General features: G+C 40.9%; 1 protein-coding gene across 1 annotated transcript; it reads right to left on the bottom strand.

Moving 5' to 3' along the window:
* Nucleotides 1–503: 503 nt before the first annotated feature.
* wdr37 (WD repeat domain 37) lies at nucleotides 504–25,744 on the bottom strand. The gene is made up of 14 exons (XM_079243393.1): nucleotides 25,610–25,744; nucleotides 22,603–22,768; nucleotides 16,469–16,565; nucleotides 14,518–14,613; nucleotides 14,311–14,375; nucleotides 9,974–10,109; nucleotides 9,821–9,892; nucleotides 9,675–9,719; nucleotides 9,511–9,587; nucleotides 9,187–9,424; nucleotides 7,131–7,272; nucleotides 6,665–6,799; nucleotides 6,228–6,342; nucleotides 504–4,090 (listed from the first exon to the last, which is right to left on the bottom strand). The coding sequence occupies exons 2-14, from the start codon at nucleotides 22,738–22,740 to the stop codon at nucleotides 3,959–3,961; spliced, it is 1,488 nt and encodes a 495-aa protein (XP_079099519.1). The 5' UTR covers nucleotides 22,741–22,768; nucleotides 25,610–25,744; the 3' UTR covers nucleotides 504–3,958.
* Between the last annotated feature and the right edge of the window lie 983 nt (nucleotides 25,745–26,727).

The following is a 26,727-nucleotide window of genomic DNA, read 5'->3' as shown; positions in this document are numbered from 1 at the left end:
AGCAGATATTTTTAAGAGCCTTTTGTCTTTTTTCAGGTCATTTGTGACTCTAAACGGGGTTTATGTAGCTGGGCTGATGACAAAATATGTCTTTCTGGATTGTGTTGGTCTACAGCATCATATCAAACAGCAGCAAGTACTTTTCACCTTCTACACACACACACATACTGACAGTTATCTGTGATGCTTACAGGACACATCGGAGTTAAACTTTTCCATATAGTCAAATTATTTTACTTACTAATAAGTTACATAAAGATTTACGTCTCATTTTGATCCAGGATAACTACATTTTAATGTTCAGAACTCTTTCAGGTTATTTCAGCGATCATTGTGGCGTTTTATTTCTTCAATGAAGAGTAGAAACAATTTAAAGACAAACTTACCTGTTAAACTCAGCTTCCACATCCAAAAACACACGTTAAAGAGGAGGAACTGCAGATTTCTTTAGAGGAAAGAAACACCAGCCGAGCTGAACAGGTTCAAACATCACAAGCGTTTTATTTTTTATTCAACAAGCAGACGCTTGTTTCTCATTACACAGCTATCATCCACAAATCTGTGGTGGTTTTTTTATTTATTCACTTTGAGAACTGAGAGGTGGTGTTTGTTTATGACACCAACCAAATGAAACACTGTAAACACCAAGCAGCAACAGTTTAACAAGGCTTCAAGACGAGTGTGGGATCTGTGTTACGGTGACTGATGGTGTGAAAAGTGCGACTGAACATTCGGCTGAAACTGGTGACTCATGAACGCGTAAGAACGTGGCTCAGCGTTGGTAGAAAACAGTAAAACCTGCTGAACCTGACGGTGGAGGAGCAAGAAGAGAGAAATGACGGGAAAGATCAAACATTCACACAGACAGACACATGGAAATCAGGAGTTGACTCGTCTGAAATGAACCACAAACCAGGCCGCTGTGTGATGCTGCCAAATATCTGGAGACAATTTAGATTTAAATGAATGAAATGTTGTTTATCAACAGCTAAATTACAAGTTTGTCTTATTTTTCTTTTCCATTTCACACTAAAGGGAAGCGTGATGGTACGGAAGTCCATTCCTGACACTTGTAAATGAAAAAAATACTACTAAGTGTCTCGTCAAATATCTGGAGACAATTTAGATTTAAATGAATGAAATGTTGTTTATCAACAGCTAAATTATAAGTTTGTCTTATTTTTTTTTTCCATTTCACACTAAAGGGAAGCCTGATTGTACGGAAGTCCATTCCTGACACTTGTAAATGAAAAAAGTCTATTAAGTATTCATCATGATGAGAATTATAGTTGTGAGATAAAAAGACAATTTTTTTATATAAAATAATAATTTTGAGATAAAAGTCATGACTATTGGATAAAAAGTCATATTAGATTTTAAATTAATATTTTTTAAGATAAAACATCCAAAGCAAAGTTGATTAGATGAAAAATTAGGTTTACAAGCTAAAAAGTATATCTTATTTTGTGACATTTAATTTCAGGTCTGATAGTTAAATTTAAAGCATGTATTAATAAATTAATTTCATAATCATGATGACCTTTTGTGTTTTTTCAGTATTTTCTTCTCATAATTATGACAAAACCTCAAAAACAGACATTTTAAATCTTATAATTACAACTTTAAATCACATCATCATGACATTTTTCTCCTCAATCACTTTATCTAATATTTTACTTCAAAGCTCATAATTATGAGGTACTTTGTCATTATTTTTTATTTACAAGCGGCGCAAATAGGCTTCCATACATTTGACAAGCTGTGGATTTGCTGTTCATCCCTGGATAAACAACATAAACTCAGTTTTCCCTGAAAGTAAAATGAAAACCCGACATCAGAAATAAAATGAATCCATAGAAAATAAAACCATGTTAACAAACTGCAGGCTGATAAAGCAGCTTACAGCCAAACTTTCATTTATTACAAGTTGTATGACACACGTGTTTTAGAGCAGGTTAACGCTTTACGTCTGCCTTTTAACAAGCAATGCAGGCATTTTAACTTCATCTAAACTGGTATTTTTCCTTTTAACCACCAACAAACATGTTTATTTAGCTTCTTTCAGCTTGTGAGAAGGCAGCAGCAACATGTGACGGAACGTATAAACAGAAGCCGCTCCGTCTGAACAGCGAACATGTCGACGTTTAAATCCAAAGCAAAGTTTACAATTGTTCTGAGAGGAGCTGTGCTGCTTCTTTGTGTTACTGCGGTGACTCGACTGCACATTAGTACATTTAAAAACATTTAGACCAGAACAGACACACACACACTAACACACACACGTGACGGAAACATCTTCCATTCCCCCGAACGCAGCTTCGGCTGAGTGGTGAGAAGCTCGTCGCAACGCGCCTCAGAAGACCGGAAGGTGCTGCCAGCAACCAGAACAAGGTTTTTACAACCCCCCAACAGGAGGAGGCATCACAGGAAACTTTATTTCTTTTTAAATCCGTCCCTTTTCTGGTTGAATGAGATCAGATTTAATGAGAGCCTGTTAGATTCTGTTTAATGGTCACCGTGTTCACACTTCAGTTCAGTCACGTGCCTTCAGGTTCTGTCAGAAAAGGAAGCGACTCTACCTGTTAGTGGTGAAAACTGGAGGCTAAAGCGACACTAAACAACTTATTCTTCCTTTCTGAGTGAAGTTAAGCCTCCAGGTGGTGAAAAGCCTGGAAATGAGACCAGATTCCTCCAGAAACAGCAGGTAAAACCCCTTACGGAGCTGATACTGCGCCTCTTTGAGGTTTTTTCCAGAAATGTCATCACTAAAGCCGTCCTGACCTCTCACCAGTTCACGGCTCCCCTACAGGAGACCCATCGGATGAAATGATCCGAGTCAAACTGTGGAGCTACATGAGTGATTTAGGCATTAAACGCCATGTTTTCTGACGTGGGAATGACAGTGAGGCCTTGCAGCTGGGTTAAATTCAGCAGCTCTGTGCCGCGGCAGATCACCATGAGGACAAACTAACACCGTAAACTAGAAGAGTTTAATTCATGAACACTTCACAGGACTGTTTCCACAAGGAGAAGGACTGCGTGTTCTCATCAGACAGAACGATTTGATAAAGATTTATGACAATAAACCTAAAGCTGAGTCTATGTTTGACCTTTCATCGCTGATCTGCTGCTGCAGTGAGGAGAGAAAACACACACTGGATCTGCAGCGTGTCTATATATTTAATGTCCTCTCATTCGCCAGGCGTCTTTAATTCCACCAATCAACAGCGAGTTTCCATGAAAACTGAATATTCAGTTCAGTCTAAGCATCATGACCGCAGAAGCAGCTGTGGTACAAAACCAGCACGATCCACAGTATCGGTCAGGAGAAGCGGCCATGTTCCACCGCTCCTCCTGCCAAATAAACACCTGAACAACCAGGAAACCTTCCTTGCAGAGATTTTTCATTCTAAACAAAGAAAAACTAAATTGTAACAGCTAGCGGGTCTTTAAGAAACAAACAAGGTGCAATTCTCCGACTGACACTCCAGAAAGCAGCGTCTAAGCTGAGGCGAAAACAGGCCGAACAGGTGAGAAAAAGTCGAGGAAACGCCGTTAACCGAGATGAGGGAAGGCGTCGACGAATGACCAGATGATCTCCTGGAGCGTACAAAGCAGCAGATCTGCCGTGTTGCATCATGCGGCTCAAACTCAAGCTTTACTTTTTAATATTTGTGCTTTTCTCAGTGGAACACGCCGCTTGTCGTTCTGTACAACGTGGGGGTTTAGAGAGGGTTACAGAAGCCCCTCTGAGGGGGAGGCAGGTTTAAAACACAGCTGGGAACAGTCGCGTTTTCATCCCATCAGTGATGCGACAGACAGCTTTACACACACACACACACACACCCACAGATGAAACATAACTTCTTACAGCTGTTACGTAAACCTAGGAAAAGGTGTCCGACACCGAGCTCAGACTCGCGGTTTGACTGGTATGAAGAGGAGGAAGAGGAGGAGGTCATTTCTCCTGCAGCAGAGCGGGGATGTTGATGTTCCAGCCGATGGCCTGCCGGTCGAAGCCGCAGGTGAACAGGTTGCAGGTGGTGTTGTCTTCACACCAGGCGGAGCAGCAAACCATGCGGCGGTGACCCTGAACGACGACATGATGAAGAAGAGGATCACAGTCCAACTCATCGCATCAACAGAAGTTAAAACCGTAAAGTTTGGATCTGCTGAACGAGTCAGGGTGTGAAAGAGCAAGGAGTTGTAACAGGCACCTTGAGGACGGAGCGTACGTATGCGAACCGACGGGAGTTCAGCTTAAACTGGTCATAAAGAGCAGGAAGCAACAGAAAAAACTAAACATGGTCGTAAAGCTTTTCTGAGGACTACAGACAGAAAGTAGCTTCCAGCTATTTTTACACAACGTTGTACAAAGAGTTCATCAATGTGCATCGCCCTCATCAGGTTAAACTCATCTTAACGGTGTTGGGTCAGATTTACATCCAAACCGCTGCACCAGACCGTGGAGGGAGGGGCTGAGCAGCTCCGCAGGTCCTTCATTCCTGCTGCTGTCAGGCTGTACGACTCATAATACTATCAATCAAATCAAATCAAAACTTTATTTGTAGGGCACTTTCACATACCTCAAAGTAACCAAAGTAAAGGTCACAGAGGTAAACAGAGGTTTACTGTACGCTGCACAGGTAAAATAAAATAAATCAACATTAAAAGCACTAAAATAAAGACAACAAAATAGTTAAAAAGACCGAGTGGTCCTGCTCTCCGGAGTTAAAAGCCAAAATTAAAAGATGAGTTTTCAAAAGAGATTTAAAATATTCCTGTGCAACACCTCCGTATTCACGACCGACATCATCATACTTCTTCATATTCCACCATGTAAATATGTATATAGCTCGTGTTGTTTTTATTTATATGTATGTGTATATTTGTGTTAGATTTATATTTGTTGTGATGCGTGTTCATTTTTTCTTTATTCTGTAATAGTTGTGAATTTCTCCACTCTGAGATGAAATAAAGTCTTTCTCATCGTTCAGACATCTCGCAGCCAGCAGAGCTCCCAGGTCCTCTAATGCAGCGATTCCCAACCTTAGTCCTCACCTTACACGACCCTGCAAGTATCAGACGTTTCCCTGCTGCAACACACCTGATCCAAAGTAAATGACAAGCTCTGCACAAAGACTCAGGAAGTCCACTTTTAGTTGTTTGGCTCCACTTTGTGGATCGGTCTCCCAGAGGAACCGAGGAGCTGAAACTGCTGAAGTCTCACCAGGCCGATCCTTTACCGTGGCTTACTCCTGTTTTACTTCATCCTTATTTATTCTCACTTTTAGATCAAGTTTTTAATTATGTACTTATTTTAAACACAACCTATCTAGTTTTCTCTATTCTGTTTTTATTGTTTGTTTTACTCAAAGTACATTTTTATACACACTTTTATGCCTGTTACTCTAATTTTTCCATTGTTTGTAAGATGAATAGAATTTGATTTGATTGGATAAAATGTGATCAGGTCTTCATGTAAGTCACAACAATGGACAAACAGTCTTCTTAAACTAATACCACATGTAAACATTCACAGTGTGGGGTGGTAAGGTATGCACAACGCCGGCGAATGACATCTCCATTGGAGTGTTACGTGATTGGTGGTGGTGGTTGGAAGAAACATGCACCCGTGCAGAAAACTGATGCTAATTTTGATGTGATCCATAAAAAGCTTTCAGAAGAGCTATAATGAAGAATTATTGACTTGCATGAAGCTGGAAAGGGTTAGAAAAGTATCTCTAAAGGCCTCTGTGTGAGTAAGTCCAGAGTGAGACAGAATGAAGTTTAGTCGTCCTGTAAAGGTAAAATAAAAAAAGCCTGGTGCAGAAAGCTCCATGAGGTCAGGAAGAGATCATCACAGATAAAGACTTGCAGAAATCTCCTGCACACGCTAACAGCTGACAAATCCGTGAGGGTTAAAACATTAAACAAGACAAATGCTCCAAACGTCCTCCCCATCGTTGGGTGACAGGAACGGTTGGATGAGGTTAGCGCTGCTAAAAGGTCAACCAGATGTTTGTATACTTCCTACACATTGTTAATGTTTATATGTTGTGTTTATTTACAAACATCGCTGTTTGTGCGCTAATAGTTTAAGATTGTCAACTGACTTAGATGAAGATCTGATCACATTTTATGTCCAATTAATGCAGAAATCCAGCTAATTTCTGGGGTTTCACGGTCATTTATTTTCCTTTTCCATAAGTGAAGCTGCGGCTGACCTGTCTGTTGCTCCGCGGGAGTCGAGCCAGTCGCACTCCGGACATGTCGAACAGCCGGACTTGCCGATTGTCATGAGGAAGAGCGATGATTTTCTGGTTCACCGACACGCTGATCCTGAACAGAAAGAAAGCAGAGCAGGACGTTTCAGGATGTCAGGCGTGATTAAGCTGCAGAAGACGGCAACAAAAATACAAAGATTTCCACATTAAGCTTTTATCTGGCCAAATCAGCAGGCAAAATCTAGACAAGCTGATGAAATTTACACAAGTCGTTCCTACTTTTATCTTTTTTCTCGTCATTTCTTAAGAAATAAAAGTAGAAATGTAAACCCTGTTTTTAATGTACAAAGAGCAGATGATTTGCTTCATTCATTCAGGCGTCTGCCTCTCGCCTGTTTCTGAGCGTTTACATATTGGCGAGTTTGCAGCTTCCAGACCTGTTAACAGCAGAGTCTGTGCGGATGGTTGCTATGGGCGACCTCATGTTCTTCAGGTCCCAGACTTTGACGGTTCGGTCGTCGCTGCCAGACACCACGTTGTCTCCCACCGTGAACACAGCAGACGTCACCGTGCTGCAGAGGAAACAGGTTTCTGAGTCATCACATCGTTCCTGTCTCTACCTCATGTGAAGGTTTTTTCTGATCCTTTGCTCCTTCTGCGATGTTTTCCTGGGTTTTTGACTGAATAACTTTTGGAGTGACTGCCATGCATGTGTCATCGAGAATTATTTCTACCAAACTAGCATCACGTTTCCATCTCTGGTCGACGCGTTTGCCTCCATTCTCCGTCTCAGTCGTGCAGAAAAGCTGTTTAATGTGTGTCAGTCGCTACTTTTCACCTGACCTGAACGTCACGTTACAAATAGAAAGATTAGCAGAAAGCCAAGGCTGCTTTCAGACTGACTCGGTGTGACCCTGGAACACGTTGACTGAGTGGATGGACGGGTCTCTGAAGTCCCACAGTCTGAAGGTGGTGTCTCTGGACGAGGTGACCACCAGACGCTGGGTGGGGTGTGTGCAGCAGTGGGTCAGCTCCTGGTCGTGGCCTGAACAGAAACACAAACACACAATGTCACATAAAACGACATTACATCTTGTCCTTCATAAACTCATAAAACGTTTTATTCATCATTTTTCATTCATTCAGAAAAACTAGTTTTGGTCTTGAGTAGAGCTGCAACTATCGAGTACTTTTGGAATCAGGGACTCTGTCGATTACTTCTACGAGTAATCGAGTACTCTCACAATTATGTTTTAAAATGTGATACTTTTGTGCAGCCGACGTGTTTGTGCTCAATGTGTGGAGAAACAATTCTCAAGCGATCGTAAATAAAAGATTTAAAGAAGAAATCACGTAGAAAGAAAGAGTGACTTGTAAACATGTCCACAGTAAGAACTAGCCGATGTCTTGATGGACTGTTAAAAGTGTGTCTGTTTAATATGGAATAAAAGTTTGCTGCAGGAACAGAGGCTACACCTGCCGTCACACGCTGCCTAAAACATGCGCTTTGACTCTGCGTGTGTGCAGGAGAGACAGATGAGGGATGGATTACAAGACGGTTAACGTGCGTTAGCAGCCGACACCTCGCCATGCCTCGTCACTGCTGACTGATATCACACGTTATAACACTGTACAGTTAACAGTTTGGGGGGGGGCTCTCTGCTGAGTGCGGCTCTTGTTGCATTAACAGTGACTATCACTGCTCTACGACGACGTTCTCTAGCTTTATTTATCAATTAAAACCATGCCATCGCTCCACTGAATCCGCCATCATTCAGACTGACCGGAAGAAAAGCTCCGCCTTTTCCCCTCTCTTTTCCACCAGGACCATCAGGAGCATTTTGGGCGTCTGACACAAAAGTGGCAGTTTAGTGAGCAGCGTCGAGCGTCAAAAACGCTCAAAACGCGTTTGGTCTGAACACACCATTAGCATAATTAGGAAGCTCTGCAGGGAAAACTTCTAGAATATCTAAACACTAGGTCTGGGTGATTAATCAGATTTTAATCTCAGTTACGATCTGGGTTTCCAACGATCATAAAAATAGAAAGGTGTGATTATTTTTCTCTCTGCAGTTTCCTCTCCTGCTGTCTTCAGCTGCTAATCGAGCATCTCTGGCATTGCTGCAGAGACGCTCTGTAGCAATGCCAGAGAGGAGGAGTTTACAGGGTGTGCTGTAAACTCCTCCCACAGCCGCTTTGCTTTCATTCAGACACTGTTGCCAACTTGGAGACTTTCTCGCTAAATCTGGAGACTTTTTTTGTTAAAAGCGACAAATCTAGCAGCTTTTACTGGAGTTATTAGAGACTTTTCTGGTGTTTTGGCGACTGACTTGAAGGCACATATTGTTCTGCAGTTACTGTAAGGAAGGAGCAGCGGGAGCCTCTCCCGTCCTAAAGCACTCCCAGGCGGCCAGTCTCAGTCGGCTCCGGCTGCAGGTCAATGTAGAATAACTGCAGTAGGTTGTGGAAGTTCACCTAAACATAGTTTATACCATTGTCAGTGACAACTGGCTGCATTATTTTCCTATACATAGTTCGGCCAGTTAAACACTGTAATATCCCTCCGTTACGGGGCGTTACCATAGCAACGCGTTAACCAGCTGGTTCAGATCAGCCGTCTTTTAACAGGTGAATGAGAGAAACGCGCTGCAGCCTGACAGCGGTTGTTTGGTATAAAACGTACATCCAGGCCAACGTAAAATAGTTCCTATATAAGCGGTTTCATGTTGCTATGGCGATAAAGCAGCGAAGGTTGAATGACATTGTTCTGTTAGAAAGACAGAATGAACAACTGTCTTTTGTTTTACTGTAATTTGACTTATATATGTGTTTGATAAAGTTTGTTGTAGTTTAATGTAGTTTATTTTATTCGGCTGATTTTCTGACCGGGTCTCTCTCCTCATCACAACAGGATTACTTGGTTAAATAAAGGAGAAATAACTTCCATGCTTCCTCCTACCAGTGAGTGAGTGGACCAACTCTGATGTTTCCACGTCGTATAAGTTGGCAGCTCGGTCCCAAGAAGCCGTCACAACCTGTTTGCCCCCCACCAGCCAATCAGCAGCAATCACCACACCCTGGTGGCTGCGGAGCGTCGTGGTCGCCACGCGGATGGAAGGGCAGTCGTTCGGGCCGTCCACCTCGCCGTCGGCTTCGTCTTTGTCTGAAAAGTCCACATCGTCTTCGCAGGGTGTTTGCTGCGGGACAGAGGAGCAGATCCACTTGGAAAAACTGGGAATTTTCACATCAGCTGTAAATAAACGGCGGCTCTGCTCGGGCTTACGCTGATATCTGCGACGGGTTGAGGAGTTGGCAGCTGCACCATGTATCTCCAGATGTGAGCAGTCTGATCTCCGGAGGCTGGCGGGGAGAAACGGGAAACAGGTGAGGCTTGTCAGGTAGACGGACAGAACAGAGCAGGCTGAAGGAAACTATGTGTGCCGTTACCTGTCAGTGCCATCTGTTCAGTAGGATGAAACTTAATAGAGTTGACTGCAAAGGAACAGAAAGTTTTGTTTAAAACCAGTAAAACCATTTAACGCCTTCACAAGTAAATGGTTCTTACATTTACACAAACAGCAGCGCCTACGTACCTGATCCTTGATGGCCCATGTACTTGAGGAGGCACTTTCCCGTCTCAATGCTCCACAGCATGGCGGTGTGGTCTGTCAGATCCCAGACAACACAAACCACGTTATAAAGAACAGAAATAAACAAACAAAAGTCAGAGAGCAAACAGAAACTACCTGCAGATGCTGTACCGAGCACCACAGGTTGGGTCCTGGTGATGCTGAGGTCCCAGATGCCGTCCCTGTGACCGACATACTCCTTCACCAGCTGGCAAATGGCTCTGGATGTGGTTGCTTTGAAACTAGACACAATCTGACACGGACATCACAGTGACGTTAGTGCAGAGCAGCGGGAGTCCATGATGTGGGGCAAGCAGGGTTCCTAAACACCTCTTCTCAAAATGGAGTCTCCTGCAGTTGATGTTTGGGACATATTTTGCCATTTCTTTCCTCGAAACTATCAAATCAGTTTACTTCCAGACCTGATTAATAAAATTCAACCCTGATTAATCTTAAGTGTGATTAAGCAGGTTTCAACCTTTTTCTGTGGTGTACAAAGACCCATTTTGTATTTCCAGAGCTGTGTAGGAACCCTGGTCTGATGAAGGGCAGAAGCGGGTCAGCAGAACTGAGGATCACTGAGGAGCTGCTCAGCAGGGTCCCTGTAGTATGCCGGGGCAAAGAAGCGTGTTTTAGATTAAATAATATCAGTCCTTGAAGATCAAACATCTAGAACGCAGTTTGCTTTGAGCTTGTCTATGCCATAGATTGTATATGAAAGATGGACGGAGCCCCCAGCGGTTAAAAGTGAAGCCTATGCGGAAGTGCATAAAACTGCAGTTCCTCCTTCATCCACTAGGGGCTGCAAAACAGAGCAAATCCCCATAGACTCCCGTGTTAAAAAGACCAACTTCACAGCAGAAATAAACATGTTTACAGCAGAAATAAACATGTTTACAGCCTGGTTCAAAAATCCATTTTTGGTTTATAGGTCAGGTTTACCTTCATGACGACTGTGGGGGAGTGAATTTTTTTCTAACTCGCACGTTTAAAAGTAATTTAATCTCAAAGTATGGCATATTTAGGGGTGTGTCCTTTTGATTGACAGGTACCCGATCGCCCACTTCAAGTAAGAAAAACGTAGAACAACCGCGGTTTTTAGCCGGTCAATAATGTGACTTAGCTCCACCTCTTTGCCCTTATATGTATTTTCCGGGCGAGACGACACACACACCTCTGCCAAGATGGCGATGGTAGGAACCGCCCACCGAGCTTCAATTTAGCTCTTCAGAAACCTACGGGTGACGTCACGGAGGCTCCGCCCATCTCTATATACAGTCTATGGTCGACGCAGATAACGGGTGGGTTTGGTACATAATCCCACCAATCTAAAGCTTCTAAAGCTTTAAAACAAACACCATGAGCTACCAGCAAACCAAGATCTGCAACAAAAATATCAACATAAAAATGCAGACACTAATTATTCTGTATCAGTACAGCAGATTACTGTCAATGCAAAACTGCAGGAGGGCGGGGGCGCGCCGGGGGGTCCAGAAGGGGCCAAAGTTGGTGAGACAAGAAACAGGTCAGTGGTTTTATATCAGCTGTTATGAAGGTTTGGCTGAAGTGTTTACATTAAAGATGGGAATGATACAAACAGGACTCCTGGTGCGTTTTGGACAAAGACCACTAAATAAGTTCCAACTGAAAGGGAGGAAGAAAAAGGCATCATCATCGTCTTAGACTGAACTGCAAGGCTACACGTTTAACAGAGCCTGTGTGAAAATCTTTTAGCTGTTAAAAACTCAAACTGATGCTACGATGAAGACTACGGTCACTAAGTCTGATGAAGGCCGGTGGTTGCTGGCTGTTAGCAAAGCGAACACTTCAGAAAACTGCTTTTTTTTTTCATGAAAGACAAATGGATGATGACTTTATTAACACAGGATGAACAATAATTTGTGTGTACTGGACAGAGAATGAGGATGCATCCACAACTTGTACAAATGCAACACTGAGGCATCATGTTACATTTAAAAAGAAGCAGCAAAGGGGACTGGGGCATGTAGGGTGTAGCGCTGCAGAGTGGGTTTTAGGTAATCGCTCTAGAGTTGGGAGTGTCAGTGTGCAGTCTGGCGCAGCCACATCTATCTTACGCTTGTTTCAGACCTTCTTGGGACAAAATGTCACCTGACGAGGCTCTTTTCAGTCCAAAACACAACAAACCTTCAGCCAGAGTCGGAAGGACACCAGCAGAGTAACATTACTGGGTCATGATGTTTCCCATCGAGGTGTTGTGTCTTAAACTCACACATCTGTCCAGATGACATGATTAGAAACGCAGTGTCAGCTGTGTTAAACCTGTGGGGGGTAAGGACAATGTCCAAAACCTGGACAACCCAAAACGCAAGATTTAAAAGGTTTTGATTTGTTAATTCAAGTATCTAATTCCATCAAGTTTCATCAAAAGTTGAATGATTAGATCATTTTATCCCACAAAAAGAGGTAATGGATTCTGCTGGAAGACCAAGTTTCTCATGGTTTTATTTCTACAACGTCAATCTTCAACAAGAGCATGAAGTGGACATGAAGGTAAAACAAGTTTTATATCTCTTTTATGAGTCCTGATCCACAATTTCTGTTCCATTTACTGTAAGTTAGGAGTAAGAATAGTTGAATGGAAACTAAAAATCAGAAAAAATAAACAATAAAATTGGAACTAATGCAGATACAATGTTCATCGTAGTCGTTAATTTCCCTCCTTTGGGGTCAGGAGGTCTAAACCAACACCTACTGATGCCACACAGAATATTTTTATTCACTTTGATGTCAAACTACTCAACTTTGGCTAATTTTCACACTGTGGCATCCCCTAACAACAGCTTCTTTCATCCTGTCTCTTTTCTGAGATCTCTCCGGTCAGTAAAAGTCAGCTTGATATTGAAGCTCATCTCTACTGACATTTTCTCAGAATGAACTGCAGTGCGTGTTCAAACCAACCTACGTTGCTATCCAATTACCGGCACGTGATATGGCACCATAAAGCGAAAAGCGGATGCAAAATAATGCCGTGAGCTGGAAAAACCTTGCAAAGTGTGCTTTCTTTGCCTCGGGAAGCTGCAGCACAACACCAACTCCAGGTATTCACATGCACCATCAAAACAAGTCGGAAACACCGTTTTAAGTTAAAAAGTTATGTTCGGTTAAAAGCACGGAAAAGTCAGATTTCTTTATTTAATGGCTTATGTGACCTCTGAGATCTGGAACTTTTTGATTGGCTGCTGTAACATGACATATAAACATATAAACATATAAACACGACTTTCTCTGCCTGCAACACGAATAAAGAATCTTATTTTCAAAAGATTAATTCGGATTAGCTTCGCCAGGGAATGGAGAAGGAAAACGCTGAAGGAAAATAAATCAGAAGACATAAAATTTAAAATGTTATTTTTTGGGAAATCTGTGAGAAACAAATATAAACTTTAATCTAATGTAGCAGTTTCAACCTGGTTTAAGTTACCGCCCCTTGCTCACTGATGCAGTAAAACCTGAAGATCGACATGGTAGGAATAAAATCACCAGAAACTGGTTTGTCAGTATTAAATGACAGATTAAAAGTTGATTTATTTTTGTAGGAGTTGATTATATCAGTTTAATTAAAGACCCTGTACATGTCAGACCCAGGCAGTGGGTTTAAAGTGCTTTTCAGCAGACTGCACACTCCACTCTGCTGTAACTGAGGAATGACTTAAAGCAGCCACCAAATGCTCCTCTTCCTTGAATCATCTATTATTCAAAGTGTAAAAAGCATTTTGAGGGAAGGGCTGCTTCGTGTTACAGATGTCTCCACAGTGTACCATTATGCCGACAAGAAGCTGAATCAAAACCAAAGAGGTGCAACTGAAGAAGCCCGTTAGTGAGATAATAAATAACTGGTTTTATCTCACGCAGAAACGGAGAGTAAAAGCTCAAACTCCTACATTTGAATGACCAAGTCTCGAGGGGAGGGAGGGTCGACCCCCTGGCTGGGCTGTTCATGCATATTGGCACACAAAGGGGAGAAATCAACAAGTTACCCATGAGTCTCCACCCCACAACTCCCAGCTGGTTACGCTGAAGTTGCGGGATCCACCTACTCTGGCATGGCAAGAATTTGAACGCGGCTACGAGCAAAAAAAGGTGAAAAGACAGCAGTTCCACTCTTTAACAATCAAAAATCACGTCACGTTACACTGACGAGCTAAAGAACAAAAGGCAGGTGAAACCTTTTCACGTGTTAGCTGACAATAATAAATAAACATCTCTGATTTTCTGTCCGTAAACAGAGTGACAGATGTTTCCTCCAACCAAAATCCTGCTTCAAGTCATTCATTTTAACTTGGAACACTTTAAAACTCACAAATAAGACTGACTAGATTTCATAAACTTTGCCACATTTTAAAACTTACAATATTTCAATACATTTATAGTTAAAAATGGGACCCGTAAAAGAATGGGTAGAACATTTTTACCTTGCTTGTGGAAGCCTTGTAGGTTGTTTTCAGTTTCTGAGACAGCTGGCTGGTGCTGTGACTCGCTGTGCATTGATACCAAACAAACCAACACAAACATGTTAAAATTGCCATAATATAGTTTTACTTTTATTAAACCCTTTTATTTATTCTAACACAAAGGGTCTAAAACCCTGAGCTTAAGTGCAGATGTGTGCAGTGACCCACCTTTTGTTTTAAGAGCTCCTTTAGCTAAATCTGCTCCTTCGAAGGTGTGTCCCTCTGCAGCCAAACGATCGTTCAGCGTGTCGATTTCTCTGCGCACTGAAAGTCAAACACGGGATCTGTTACACGGTGTTACAGGAGCTGTTTCTATGGTCAGCGCAAGAGCCCTTAGCTTAAAAATACACAGCAGAAGATAAAGTGGAGGTCTGGAAAGTGGTGCTATCAGCATGGCCGAGCCGGCAGCTGCCACAACATAGAAACAGCAAAAATAAGATGCTTCACGTCTTTACACACTCTTCGACACTTTGTTTTATTTACTCGTCTAATCAACCAATGGCATGGCAGCAATGCAGGAAACCGACTCATCAATTCAGACAACAGAAGATGGACGAGTCACTATTTCAGCTCCACATTCAGATACCGGCACTTGGATCACAATCTAATGGAAGACATGGATCCATCCTTCCTTGTATCATTGCTTCAGGCTGCTGCTGGGGGTGTAATGGTGAGGGGACCGACATCCTATGTCCATTGCTTTGTGACCAGTGCAGCATTGTCTGATGGAAACGTCCAGCAGGATGAGGCACCTTGTTGAATCTAATGGCCATTTTCCATCAGTATCAGCTTGTCTCAACTTAACTCGCCTCGGCTCGGTTTGTAGGGTTTTCCACTTGGCTTTTGTACCCATTAACCGGTCCTTTTTTCAGTAACTTTTCAGCCCAGGTTCTAAGCAAGCTGAAGCGGGTTGTGTGTGAAGTCTCCAGACTGCATGCCGCTATTGGTCAGGGGCGTGGCCAATCAGAGGTCAGGGAGTGATATCACTGAAAGAGCGACTCCAACTCGCAAGTTGTTTACATTACGTGACAAGCAATGGCGCAACAAAAGTCTGTTCCGTGGTCCAACACTGAGGTGGAGACATTTCTTTGCTTGGTTGCTGAGGAAAGGATACAGAGGGAACTAGATGGAGCGACACCAAATGAAAAAATCTATCAAGAGCTTTCCGACTCAGTGGCTACGGGTAGCAACGGAGTTTTCAGCAGCGTCGAGAGAAGCTGAAAAAGCTCCAAAGGTGACCATCGACAGGTCAAGGACCACAATGGTCGGAGTGGTTCAAACAGACGAGACTAGAAGTGGTTCCAACAAATGGAGACGATGTACGGTCAGCGACCGGCGAGCCACAGACCAAGTAGCAGATTGCCTCTAGGTCCTGTGTTGTCATAGAGCTTGTCGTGCACAACACTGACGTCACAGTGATTTCACACAAACCCCGCCCATTTTAGACCTGGAACTAACTTGTAATGGAAAAGAAACAGGACCAAGCTGAGACAAGCTGATACTACTGGAAAAGAGGCAAATGAAGCCAAGATTTAACGGGGTCCAAAGTGGTACCAGCAAGGTGGATCTGGACAAAGTAGTCAAAGAGTGTATATATTGATGTAAAAACTACTTTGCTGATGCTGGATTAAGGCTGAAAATTAAGCATTTGTGTGCAATTTTCAATTCTTTCAGTTATTAAATGAGAAATAAACAGGAAGAGTCTTTCCAGGGTCGACACATATTTCCCAGTAAAAACCACTTCACTGAGCACTTTGAGCAGCTTCCTGTGATATAAACGTCACAGAGCAGATAAGAGAGCACATTCCACAGTGAAAGTCTGCTCACATCCATGAAGGACTGTAAAAAAAAATGCAGCAGGCAGAGAAACTGAAATGAAAACTGGAATGTTGCACAAGCAAACAAAAAAAAACAACAAATAATTTATTGTTTGCAGCTTTTTAGGGTACATAACTGCAGCCTCGTCCAAATTAGTCACATGCGTGAGTGCTACAAATGATGTCCTCTGCTTTAATCACCGTGGAAACGTGCCACAAACTGTCTGCACAGCACTTAAATGCAAAAGACTAAAAAGCTTTCAGCAGAAATGGGTGTGTTGTTGGCCTTCGTGGTGACTTACGCTCTATGTTTTCTAAGTAGAGGTTTTCAAACTCCCTCTCGATCTGACCGAACAGGTCCAGCAGATTGCCTCTCAGAGACAAAGGCAGTTTGGAGTCCTGCAGGAGAAGAAGAAGAAAGGGGAGAATAGTAAACGTGGCCATGTGGACATGGTGTTCTGGTTCAGTTTCTATGCATGCATGAGGAGAAGGAACATGATGCTGAACAGGAAAGTCTGAATATCAGGACCCTACAGAAGATAGATAAATAAAAATCAGTAGAAACAAGCTTGGTTTGTACAAAGAAAATAGCAGCGACACAACAAACCTCAACATTATTTCATTTTACAGTTTTGCAGCAACATCACAAAGTGCTTTATGGCAACAAAGCACAAGAAAAGCGTCTTATGACACATTAAATCTTGAGGAAGGAAATCAAAGTGAATTTCTGTTTCAGGCTCAAACAGGAAAGAATCAATAAAAGTCAATAAAAGTCTGCATAAGAGGAAAGGACACGAGAAGCACGAGAGGCCAGTGGACGCGTTGGCGCCTTTAAAGTGTCTGCTTGTGTTTTTATGAGGCCTGTAATCCTGCTTAGACTTGTGGGCACAAATGCAATAAAAATGTTTTAACTTGTGCTTTCCAGTCACTGGCATTTTACTTATTTATTCTTTAGTTATTAAAATCTCAAACAGTAATATCTTCAATCCTTATGACGCAATCTTACATTTTTTGTGAGTATAAAAAATAAAAAGTTAAATTATTTGAAACTCATGAACCCAAATTCATCCGGTTTAATGTATAACATATGTTAAAAGTGAAGTATTGTACCGACTTGTGATGTATGGATGCCAGCACAGAAGGCCGGATGGGTATCAGATAAATAAAAAAAAATTTTAAAAAAAGGAAGAAAAAAAAAGTGAACTCAGTTCCATGACTGGGTATTAAAAAGAGCACTTTAGAGAGGCAGAGTCTCTCTGACATCTACAAATTATGAAGCGTCTTCAGAATGATGTCTTTCAGTGTAAAACTGTGAGGACTTTCAATATTTTATTGTAAAGGATTCAGAGCATCTAAAGACATCTCTGTCTGCGAACTTGTTGCCTTTAGGTGATGATGCTCCACTCAACTCAACTTTATTTATAAAACAACCAGAGTTGAAACAAAGTGCTGGACACAATCGGCCAAAATAAAAACTCAATAAAACAGTTCAAATGCAAATAAATAACACAATAAAACAACAGGTCATACAAGGAATACAGAATTAAAACAATAAAACACACTGAATAAATAGTAAGTAAAAACCAATGATAAAAATAAACTAAAAGCACACTGACGTTGAGTTTCAGGCCAAGGAAAAAAAAAGGGTTTTAAAATGAGTTTTAAAAATGGATACATTAAAAAGCAGATGTGATTCTGTAACAGGGTATCACAGCATGGGTTCAGTAAAACTCCTCAAATGCAGGTTTCATCTCTGCCATGCAGAAATAAAGACATATATGAATAAGACTGAGAAATATGCCCGTCATCTCGGGAGCAGAACTAAAAATTTCCAGAAATAAAACTGGAAAAACTGTTCTGCAGACAGAAAAATCTCAATTTAAATGTGTTTTTTGTTTTGTTTTTTAATCATGGATGCCACAACTTCTTACTTATGCAGTTACCATCCGTCAGTTCACAGCCCTGCATCTCTGATGGCTGGAGTGCACGTGGAGCTGGAAACTTATACATGTGGAAAGACTCAGTTATTACTGAAAAGCATATTCAGGTCTCAGAGCAACATCTGCTGCTAACCAGCCTTTTCCACGTTCCTTATAAAGGCGGCGGCGGCGTGGACTGTCTGATTTTTGTACGTACTTCCAAAACCCAAATAAAATGAAAGGGGAAAGGATTTAGAAAATTACAAATAATTTATTATTCTTTAAACAAAAAAATAGAATAAAGGTGGATCATTATAGATTTGTTCCAATTTACAAATAAACCAACTAAACGCCTGAAAGTGGTCAAAAAATCATTTCATCCCGTCTCACACCACCTGACACTGATTTCCAACAACAAAAAAAAACAAACAAAAAAAGAAAAAAAAAAAACGCCCCCGGACGTGACATAAATTACCTGTCTCACCTCACCGTTCTCACTCATCATAAAGCTAAATAACAGACTTTAAATGAAAATCTATCCGTGTAATATAACCTCATATACTAAAATATAATACAAAATTATTTAAGTTACATAACAGCCAATTCTCTTAAAAGAAAACAAAAAACACATAGCTCCTATACAGAAGACGTATTTCCTCAGGGAAGGTATTGAATGCTTCCAGAAATGCAGAGCTGAACCACATATTGCAGCGCAGCATGACCTGGGATTAGAGAGTCTGGGTGCTTAACATGCCTGACTGCAGTGCAGAATGAAACTGTGATGCATCCTGAAACCAAACTGCAGCCCTTTAACCTTCATCAGACTAAATAAGAAACATTCCTGCTGTTAAAAGGAGAGGGGACTAACATAAGCTAATACTTTTATGGAATACTAAACCTGCAACATTTGATGTGTGTTCTCTGCTCCATAACTGTGTTTTACTTTGTTTACATTTTGTACAGTTTCTCAACATTTTTATATTTCTACAGAATAGCATTTCTGACAGTCTGAAGTCTGAGAAAAACAGAAATACAGCACGGCGTGAGCCCTCTTTGCCTCCTGAGCGTGGTCAACTCCGCCTAATCCATGCTCACTGGGGTCCAACTGGAGCTTACAGCAACACTTTCCAAGGAAAATCAGTCAAGTGTGCCGTCTGCATTAACAGACTGATGATGGCAGCTGAAATGAGAGCACCGCAGCACACAGGCCGGAATAAACTGTACAAGGAGAAGGTCAGGCAGAGAGGAGCAGCTGCAGCAGGGGGTCTGAGGGGTCTACAAAACCAACTACACAAAACCTCATCAGGTAAAGCCAGGAACACACACACAGACATGATATCCTCAGCGCTCCAAAGCTGGAACAGTTCCTGTTAAATGAAGTCAAATTAAACATTTAGTTGTGCCTGCGTAACATTACTGTGGATAATATTTGCAGGTTACAAAGAGCTGACTTTTGGTTCCAGGCCTGGATTTATTACAACAGCGAAGACGCCAACACAACAACTACAAGGCTGCATTTACATAAAGCATAAAGATAACATGTTATGGTTACTGATCATTAATGGTTGCTGGAATATGGAGAAAAATCACACAGCGCCGACTCTCAGTCCAAACCTAATCCACACTACAGCCAACCTACACAATAATTACAAGCGCTACACAGGGGTGCTACACTATGTTCAGAAACGCAGAGTAAGACACCTGAAACTTACCTCCATCCTCATGAGGGATTCCAGATTATCAGACGACTGGAACCAAATGCGACCAGGGTGGAAAAAACAAAAGTCATGAGGAAGGGATTACAACGAGTTTGACCAGAAAAACCGACGCTTGCCAGGGTTTGAATACAAAACCAGCTCAATATTCCTCCCACTGTGACTGCATGGTGAGAAATGTAGCGTCCACATCAAAGCAGATGAAGCAGCAGCTATTAAACCTTTACTTTCTCATTTCCAGCCTTGAAAATTGATTTACAGTCAATTCAAACAGAAGCATCAAAGATTCAGGACAATTATTTGGAATAATAGTAATACGCTAAATATGTTGAAACACCTAACTTAACTGGGAACCGTGGAAATGACTGGAAAAGATAATAATTAACATTATTAACATATGTTACAAGCCTTCATAACATCAGACATTTAACTTCACAAAGCTTTTACGCTCTGAACACACCGGTAAAACCTCATCCTCTACTGTCTGGAACACCGTTTCAGCTTCTGTCTGGAAGGGTTAAAAGACCCGGTCAACTCTGACTGGTCCAAAACCATGTTTGTCTGAGATGTAGGCATTTAAAGACTTGTACATGATTCTGTAGATAATTAACAAACCAAGAAAAGTAACAACTAGAAATGAGGTCCTTCAGACTGCTTTCTGTAAAGGAGAAGTAAAATAAAAGCTTATAATACAATATAATGTAGGATTTTCAATGCTAACAACATGTTTGGTTTGCCTGTGGAAAGCAGAACTCTGTAAAGACACCATACAAGTGTTGGTTTTGCTTCTACAGACGGTGACTGATTCTCTAACGTCTGGTAAACTCTGCAACTGTCAGCAGATCCTGATGAAAGGTGGCCATTGTGAAGAAACCCCACGTCATGGTGACAGAGCAGTAGTCCTACAGTTGTGCTCATATTTATTCATACCCTTTCATTAAAGAAGGAAAAAAACAGCTGCCTGTAAAATAAGCTGAAATTGACTAAAGTAATAATAGATAAAAATTTTATGAAAATCATTACATTATTTTCTAATTTCGGTTCAATAGAAATGTTTTTTTTTTTATAAGCAAACAAATAAGATAATTTATTACATATTACATCACTCATAAACTAATATTTAGTTGAACAATCCTTTAATGTTTCCGTTCCTGTCAGGTGTTTTCTGTTCCTCTCAGTCAGACTTCTGCACCTGCTGACGGTATTTTGTCCCACTGTTCAACAGAAAAGTCTCTAATTTATCCAGGACCAATTTGTTTTTGGTTTTTTTCTTCTTTCTTCAACTCAATTAAATGAAAAAACAGTGTCTTATATTACTGAATTATATTTTTACACATTTTTAGTTATTGTTCCTTTTTTAAGTCTCCAGTTATTTGAGTGACTGTTGTAAATTCGGCCTTTTCTTTAATGAAAGGGGATGAATACATATGAGCACAACTGTACATCAGAGTAAAAGAACTTCAACACCACCACTGTTAAAGTCACGGGACAAAATTTTAACCTATAAATTCACTGTGATCTTCCTGCAGAGGTTGAGCTGTGGAAGGAAAAGCCTTCTCATCGTCATACTTCCCCATTTCAACACACTGGATTCCTCATTTGACTCGTGTTGGTGAGAACTGAGCAGAGACGAGGACTGACACGAAGAGAGAGGAGACAACGACATAAACGCTTCACAAAATGAGACATCTTCCCTTCAGAGGCTCATTTTAACTCATAATGCATCACAGGCTGCAGCTTAACACTTTGGTTCAGCATCTCTGTCAGATGTGTGTGATGTAGAGTTAATCATATACAGCCCTTTATAGCTCCTCCTTCTATTCAGCCTTCTCTCACCCAGGTGCAGTTCAGGACTGGAGACGTTCTAGAAAATCATTTTTCTCCAGGTCATTTTCTAGGTCACAAGCAGAAGGTTGAAATGAGAGAAAGAAGATCGGCTTCTGTATGATGTGTCATCCAGCTGCTCCGTGGAAATAAACAGATTTGCAGATCCAAAATGGACATTTTGAACTCAACATTTGTCTCATGCTTCAAGAGTTACGACATCCTCACACCATCCTCACCTCAGATCTGCTCCAACTCAAGGCTTTCTTTTAACATCATACAGTAAATGCAGCTCGTCACTTCAGCTCTGATCCACCAAACCGACATGAAGACGCTGCAGACAAGAGGCCCCCTGCTGGTTCCTTTCACTACCAGCAAAATAACACTTGAACACACACAAAGTCAGATCCCTTCTGCAAGAAAAGAAATACAATCTGTCTGCACAAGACAGAAGAGAGCAGCTCAACATGGAGTAAAAAAAAAAAAAAAAGAGCAAAGGAGCATGTAGCATGCTGGGAAAGCGTTGCTTCTCCAGGAGAGGTGAAGACGACCACCAAGAAGAGTCACGTTGACCGTTAGCGGTCTGTAATCACTGCAGCTTACACTCACATGCGCTCATCACATAAACAGCAGTGAGATTTCCTTCAATCATGAACAATTCCTGAATTTCAAGCCTTTACACCCCACAGTTTCCAACTAAATTAAAACCAGACGTGAATAATGCAGCAGTTGTATCCAGCTTGGTATAAAACATTGTGTGTCCTCTAAACAGATGCATTAATACCTAATTGGCTTAGGCTTACAACCAGAGTGCTTACGGGTGCACACAGCAACACCAGGACAGCGAGCTAATAACGTCGGCCAAAAGAGAAGAGCTGTTTGGTCGTTTAGAGGAGTAGCTGGAAATATTCAGGGAATATTTAAGTTATTCAGGAGGACTTAAAGTCAACCCTTTAGAGTATAAGGAGTAACCATCACCTGTCCTTCCAGCATGTCTCTCTGCAGGCCTGAGCGGTCCTGCTCAGTGCTGTTGGTCCTGCGGATGGAAAGGCTGTGAGATTTCCTCTTCTGTTTGGCCTGACGGGCGGCAGCGCTGCTCCCACTCTCCACCGGCATCACTCCGTACAAACCCGCTTAAACTGGTCTGAAAGTAGAAAGCCATAAGGAAAAGGAGGACCAGACAAATGAGGAAAAGAAAATATTGTTTTAAACAAGCAGGAGGGAGCAGCAACTGAATGCAAATCTGGCAGTGGACGGCTTCATTCATCAGGAAATATAGTACAGAGTTGGCATTTGGCAGCCTGCAAGTGTCTATGTGTTAAATGACTAAGTAAGGTGAGACGTAAGGGATAGAAACTGAGAAGCAAACTGTTGCATTCGCAGCATTTTCTGTTTCTTCTGACATGATGTGGAAGTTATACAACAGATGATGCCTTTTCTCCAATTTTTTACTTAAACATTAAGATGTAGAAGAACGCACATCATGTTTGCCATTTAAAGCGGGGAAAGGAAGGAAGGTGTCTGGAGGAGAAGCAGTCATGACCTTCAACATAAAATTACAAAATAAAAGCACCAGTAAGCTGCCAGTACGCACAACAATAGAACAATAGAAGAATTTGCATATATTCACAAAGCTATGACAATTTACTTTTCAACTAGCTAATTTTGTTTCAAAATAACTAAAGAAAGGGACATCTTGATGGGATAATTCAATTCAATTCAACTTTATTTATATAGCATCAAATCATGGCAATGCCATCTCAAGACGTTTTACAGACAGGAAAAAAAAAACCATAATGAAAGCCAATTCATAATAGCCTATATAAGGAAACCAACAGATTGAGTTGGAGGTCCAACTCATCCCCCATCCTGAGCAAGCACACAGCGACAGAGGGAAGGAAAAGGAAGGATAATAATGCTGTTTTTATATTGATGTTTCAGTACTATTTCCCTTTCTCCCCCATTAATTCATGTCATTGTCCAGGCTGAAGAGGATCAGTACAAAAATACATGACACAATCCTGGATGAGAACAAACTGCTAATTTGCATCTACATTCCTAAAGCAGGTGAAAAAAAAGGTGGCTAACAAATGTATGGAAGCACCCAAACAAAAACAAAGCAATGCACAAACGAGGACATACAGGGGAAAACTAATAATTAAAACTAGAGGTAGGAAAATCAAATAAAAAAAATTGAAAATCAGAATATTTTGGCTTCACAATTTTAAAATGGATTTTTTTTTATTTAAAAATCTTTTTTTTTTCATATAAAAAAATGATCCAGTATAAAATTTTTGTCATTTTTATTGTTTTTATTGATCTTTTTACTTGTCTTTTTGGGCGTTATAGAAGCAGAATGATGGTCTGGCTACTGTGTTGTTTTTTCCTCATTGATATAAACAAAAATGACATGCAAAAAAAAGTTTTATACATTTATTTAGTTTTTAAATCTAAAAAAATCAGCAATATCGAAGAATTGTGAGAATCGCAATTGAAATCAAATCGGCACCCAAAAAATCGGAATCAAATCGGGACAAAAGCATATCGTCACAGGTCTAATTAAAACTGATCATAGATACGGTGCTCAATGATTAAAATGAGCCTCTGAGAAGTAATGTGTGGAGGACACAATAGAAACCAGTGGCATCCTTATTCCAGTATTTCTCATGACAACACATCTACAGTTGTGCTCATATTTATTCATACCCTTTCATTAAAGAAGGAAAAAAACAGCTGCCTGTAAAATAAGCTGAAATCGACTAAAATAATAAAAAATTTATGAAAATTGTGACATTATTTTTTAATTCTGGTTCAATATAATTTTTTTTAAAGCAAACAAGATAATTTATTACATATTACATCACTCAAACTAATATTTAGTTAAACAATCCTTTAATGTTTCAGCTACAGTCAGGTGTTTTCTGTTCCTCTCAGTCTGACTTCTGACTGAGAAGTCAGTCCCACTGTTCAACAGAAAAATGCTCTAATTTGTCCAGGACCAATTTGTTGTTTGTTTTGTTTTTTTTTTCTTCTTCTTTCTTCAACTCAATTAAATGAAAAAACAGTGTCTTATATTACTAAATTATATTTTTGCAAAATTTTAGTTATTGTTCCTTTTTAAAGTCTCCAGTTATTTGAGTGACTGTTGTAAATTCAGCCTTTTTCTTTAATGAAAGGGGATGAATACATATAAGCACAACTGTATAGAAACTGAGGCTTGGCTGTAGCATCAGCCATGAATCAGCACTGGGTAGCAGTGGTGCAAAGAGGGGGGGACAGCAGCTTTTACATCACCCAACATAAGGGGATTGCTTTCAATTCTTCATCTAATCCTCAGTATTTTCTTTGCAGTTCCATACAAATGTTCAACATGATCAGGTTGTTCTCCCCGCTTGCATTTCCAGACAGTCTGCTTAGTAAGTCATAATATTTCTACATGTATGAATCAGAATAAGGTCATTAATCAATGTTATAGATGCTCATTTGGCTTACAAGACATCTAAAACTGGCCTCTGTTGTCACAGCTGTAACCCTGCGTGACAAATTCGCCCTTGAGAAAACAAAAAGGTGTCTGGATGCTATAGCAGTCATTTAAAAACATTTTACTACACCCTGTCTGCCTGAAAGAAATGAAAAGATAGATTAGAATCGCTCTGTGTTTGTTCCAACAACATGTAAACACCCCATGATCTGCAACCAGACAGTAACTCTGGCTGGCTGTCACTGCTTTGACCCGAACATATGAGGGCAATTACACAGCCGTCAACGCTGCTATTGTGCTACAATTCTTCAGGGGAAAAAGAGGACACCTTCGTACAATGACAACTAAAAACAAATCAGTTGATCTAGATGGACGCAAGTCTACAAAACCTTAGCCTTCTTACAGCGCGATGCTTAAAGCAAGCTAACCAAAGCTAACGCTATCCGGAGCATGCTAACAGGCTAACGGCGGGGACAAGCGGCCAAAACACCAAACTCAACTTACCAGAAAGTCTACAGATGCAGGGTTTTATTCCGGGATATGCTGGCAGTCGTTTTCCTGTGTATCATTTTCTTCGACGAGCTGAGATGCTGCGGAGGTTTTTGTGTAAAATCAGTGTTGACAGTAGACGAACGCCGCTGCAGCGAGAAGCGATAACGAAGCCAATTCAGTATGGCAAGCCAAAGAGGCCAAACATCGCCACTTAATTAGGGCGTTTGCATTACAACGCCGTAAAATACGACGTTTTTCTTCATAAAACGGCTTTAAAAGCGCCATTTTTTTTTTATGGCTAAAACGCCGTAAAATACTCTGTTTTGTTTCATAAAACAGCTTTAAAAGCACGGTTTTTTTTATGGCTAAAAAGCCGTAAAATCAGACATTTTTCTTCACAAAACGACTTAAAAGCTGTTTTTTATGGCTAAAACGCCGTAAAATATGCTGTTTTTCCTCACAAAACGGCTTTAAAAGCGCCATCTTTTATGGCTAAAATGCTGTAAAATACGCAATTTTTCTTCACAAAACGGCTTTAAAAGCGCCATTTTTTATGGCTAAAATACGACATTTCTATAAATACTGTAGAAACGATGTTCTTTACAGTTCCTGGTGTCCAATAATGACTATGCGTAAAAAACGCTGTTTTATTGCAATTTTAATTGGGGTAAAAATGGCATTTTGTGTAAGTACAAGGTGTGAAGAAAAAAAAAAAAAAGCTGTGTTTTTTTATTTTAGAAATATCCAAGATCACTTTCTGAACTGCCACCAAAATTGAACCACAATCATTCAATCAGCAAAGACCATAGACCGTATATGAGAGATGGACGGTGATTCCGACGGTTAAAAGTGAAGCCTATGCAGAAGAGCTTTAAACTGCAGTTCCCCCCTTCATCCACTAGGGGCTGCCAAACAGAGCAACTTCCCATAGACTCCCATGTTAAAAAGACCAACTTCACAGCAGAAATAAACGTGTTTACAGGTTTTATAGGTCCGGTTTACCTTCATGACAACTGTGAGGGGAGTGAATTTTTTTCTGACTCGCCCGTAGTAAAAGTAATTTAATCTCAAAGTTCGGCATATTTAGGGGCGTGTCCTTTTGATTGACAGGCACCCGATCGCCCGCTTCA

This window comes from Telmatherina bonti (assembly GCF_933228915.1).
Source record: "Telmatherina bonti genome assembly, chromosome: 7".
NCBI lineage: Eukaryota > Metazoa > Chordata > Actinopteri > Atheriniformes > Telmatherinidae > Telmatherina > Telmatherina bonti.
The sequence above is the reverse complement of the archived record's forward strand: the minus strand, read 5'-3'. Positions and strand labels throughout refer to the sequence as shown.

Excerpts from the sequence above, each read along its gene's own strand:
- wdr37 (XM_079243393.1), bottom strand. The coding sequence starts at position 22,740 with ATGCCGGTGGAGAGTGGGAGCAGCGCTGCCGCCCGTCAGGCCAAACAG. Across the intron at positions 9,588-9,674 it reads TGAACAGATGGCACTGACAG|CCTCCGGAGATCAGACTGCT; the intron begins GTAACGGCACAC and ends TCTCCCCGCCAG. Across the intron at positions 9,425-9,510 it reads AACCCGTCGCAGATATCAGC|CAAACACCCTGCGAAGACGA; the intron begins GTAAGCCCGAGC and ends TCTGTCCCGCAG.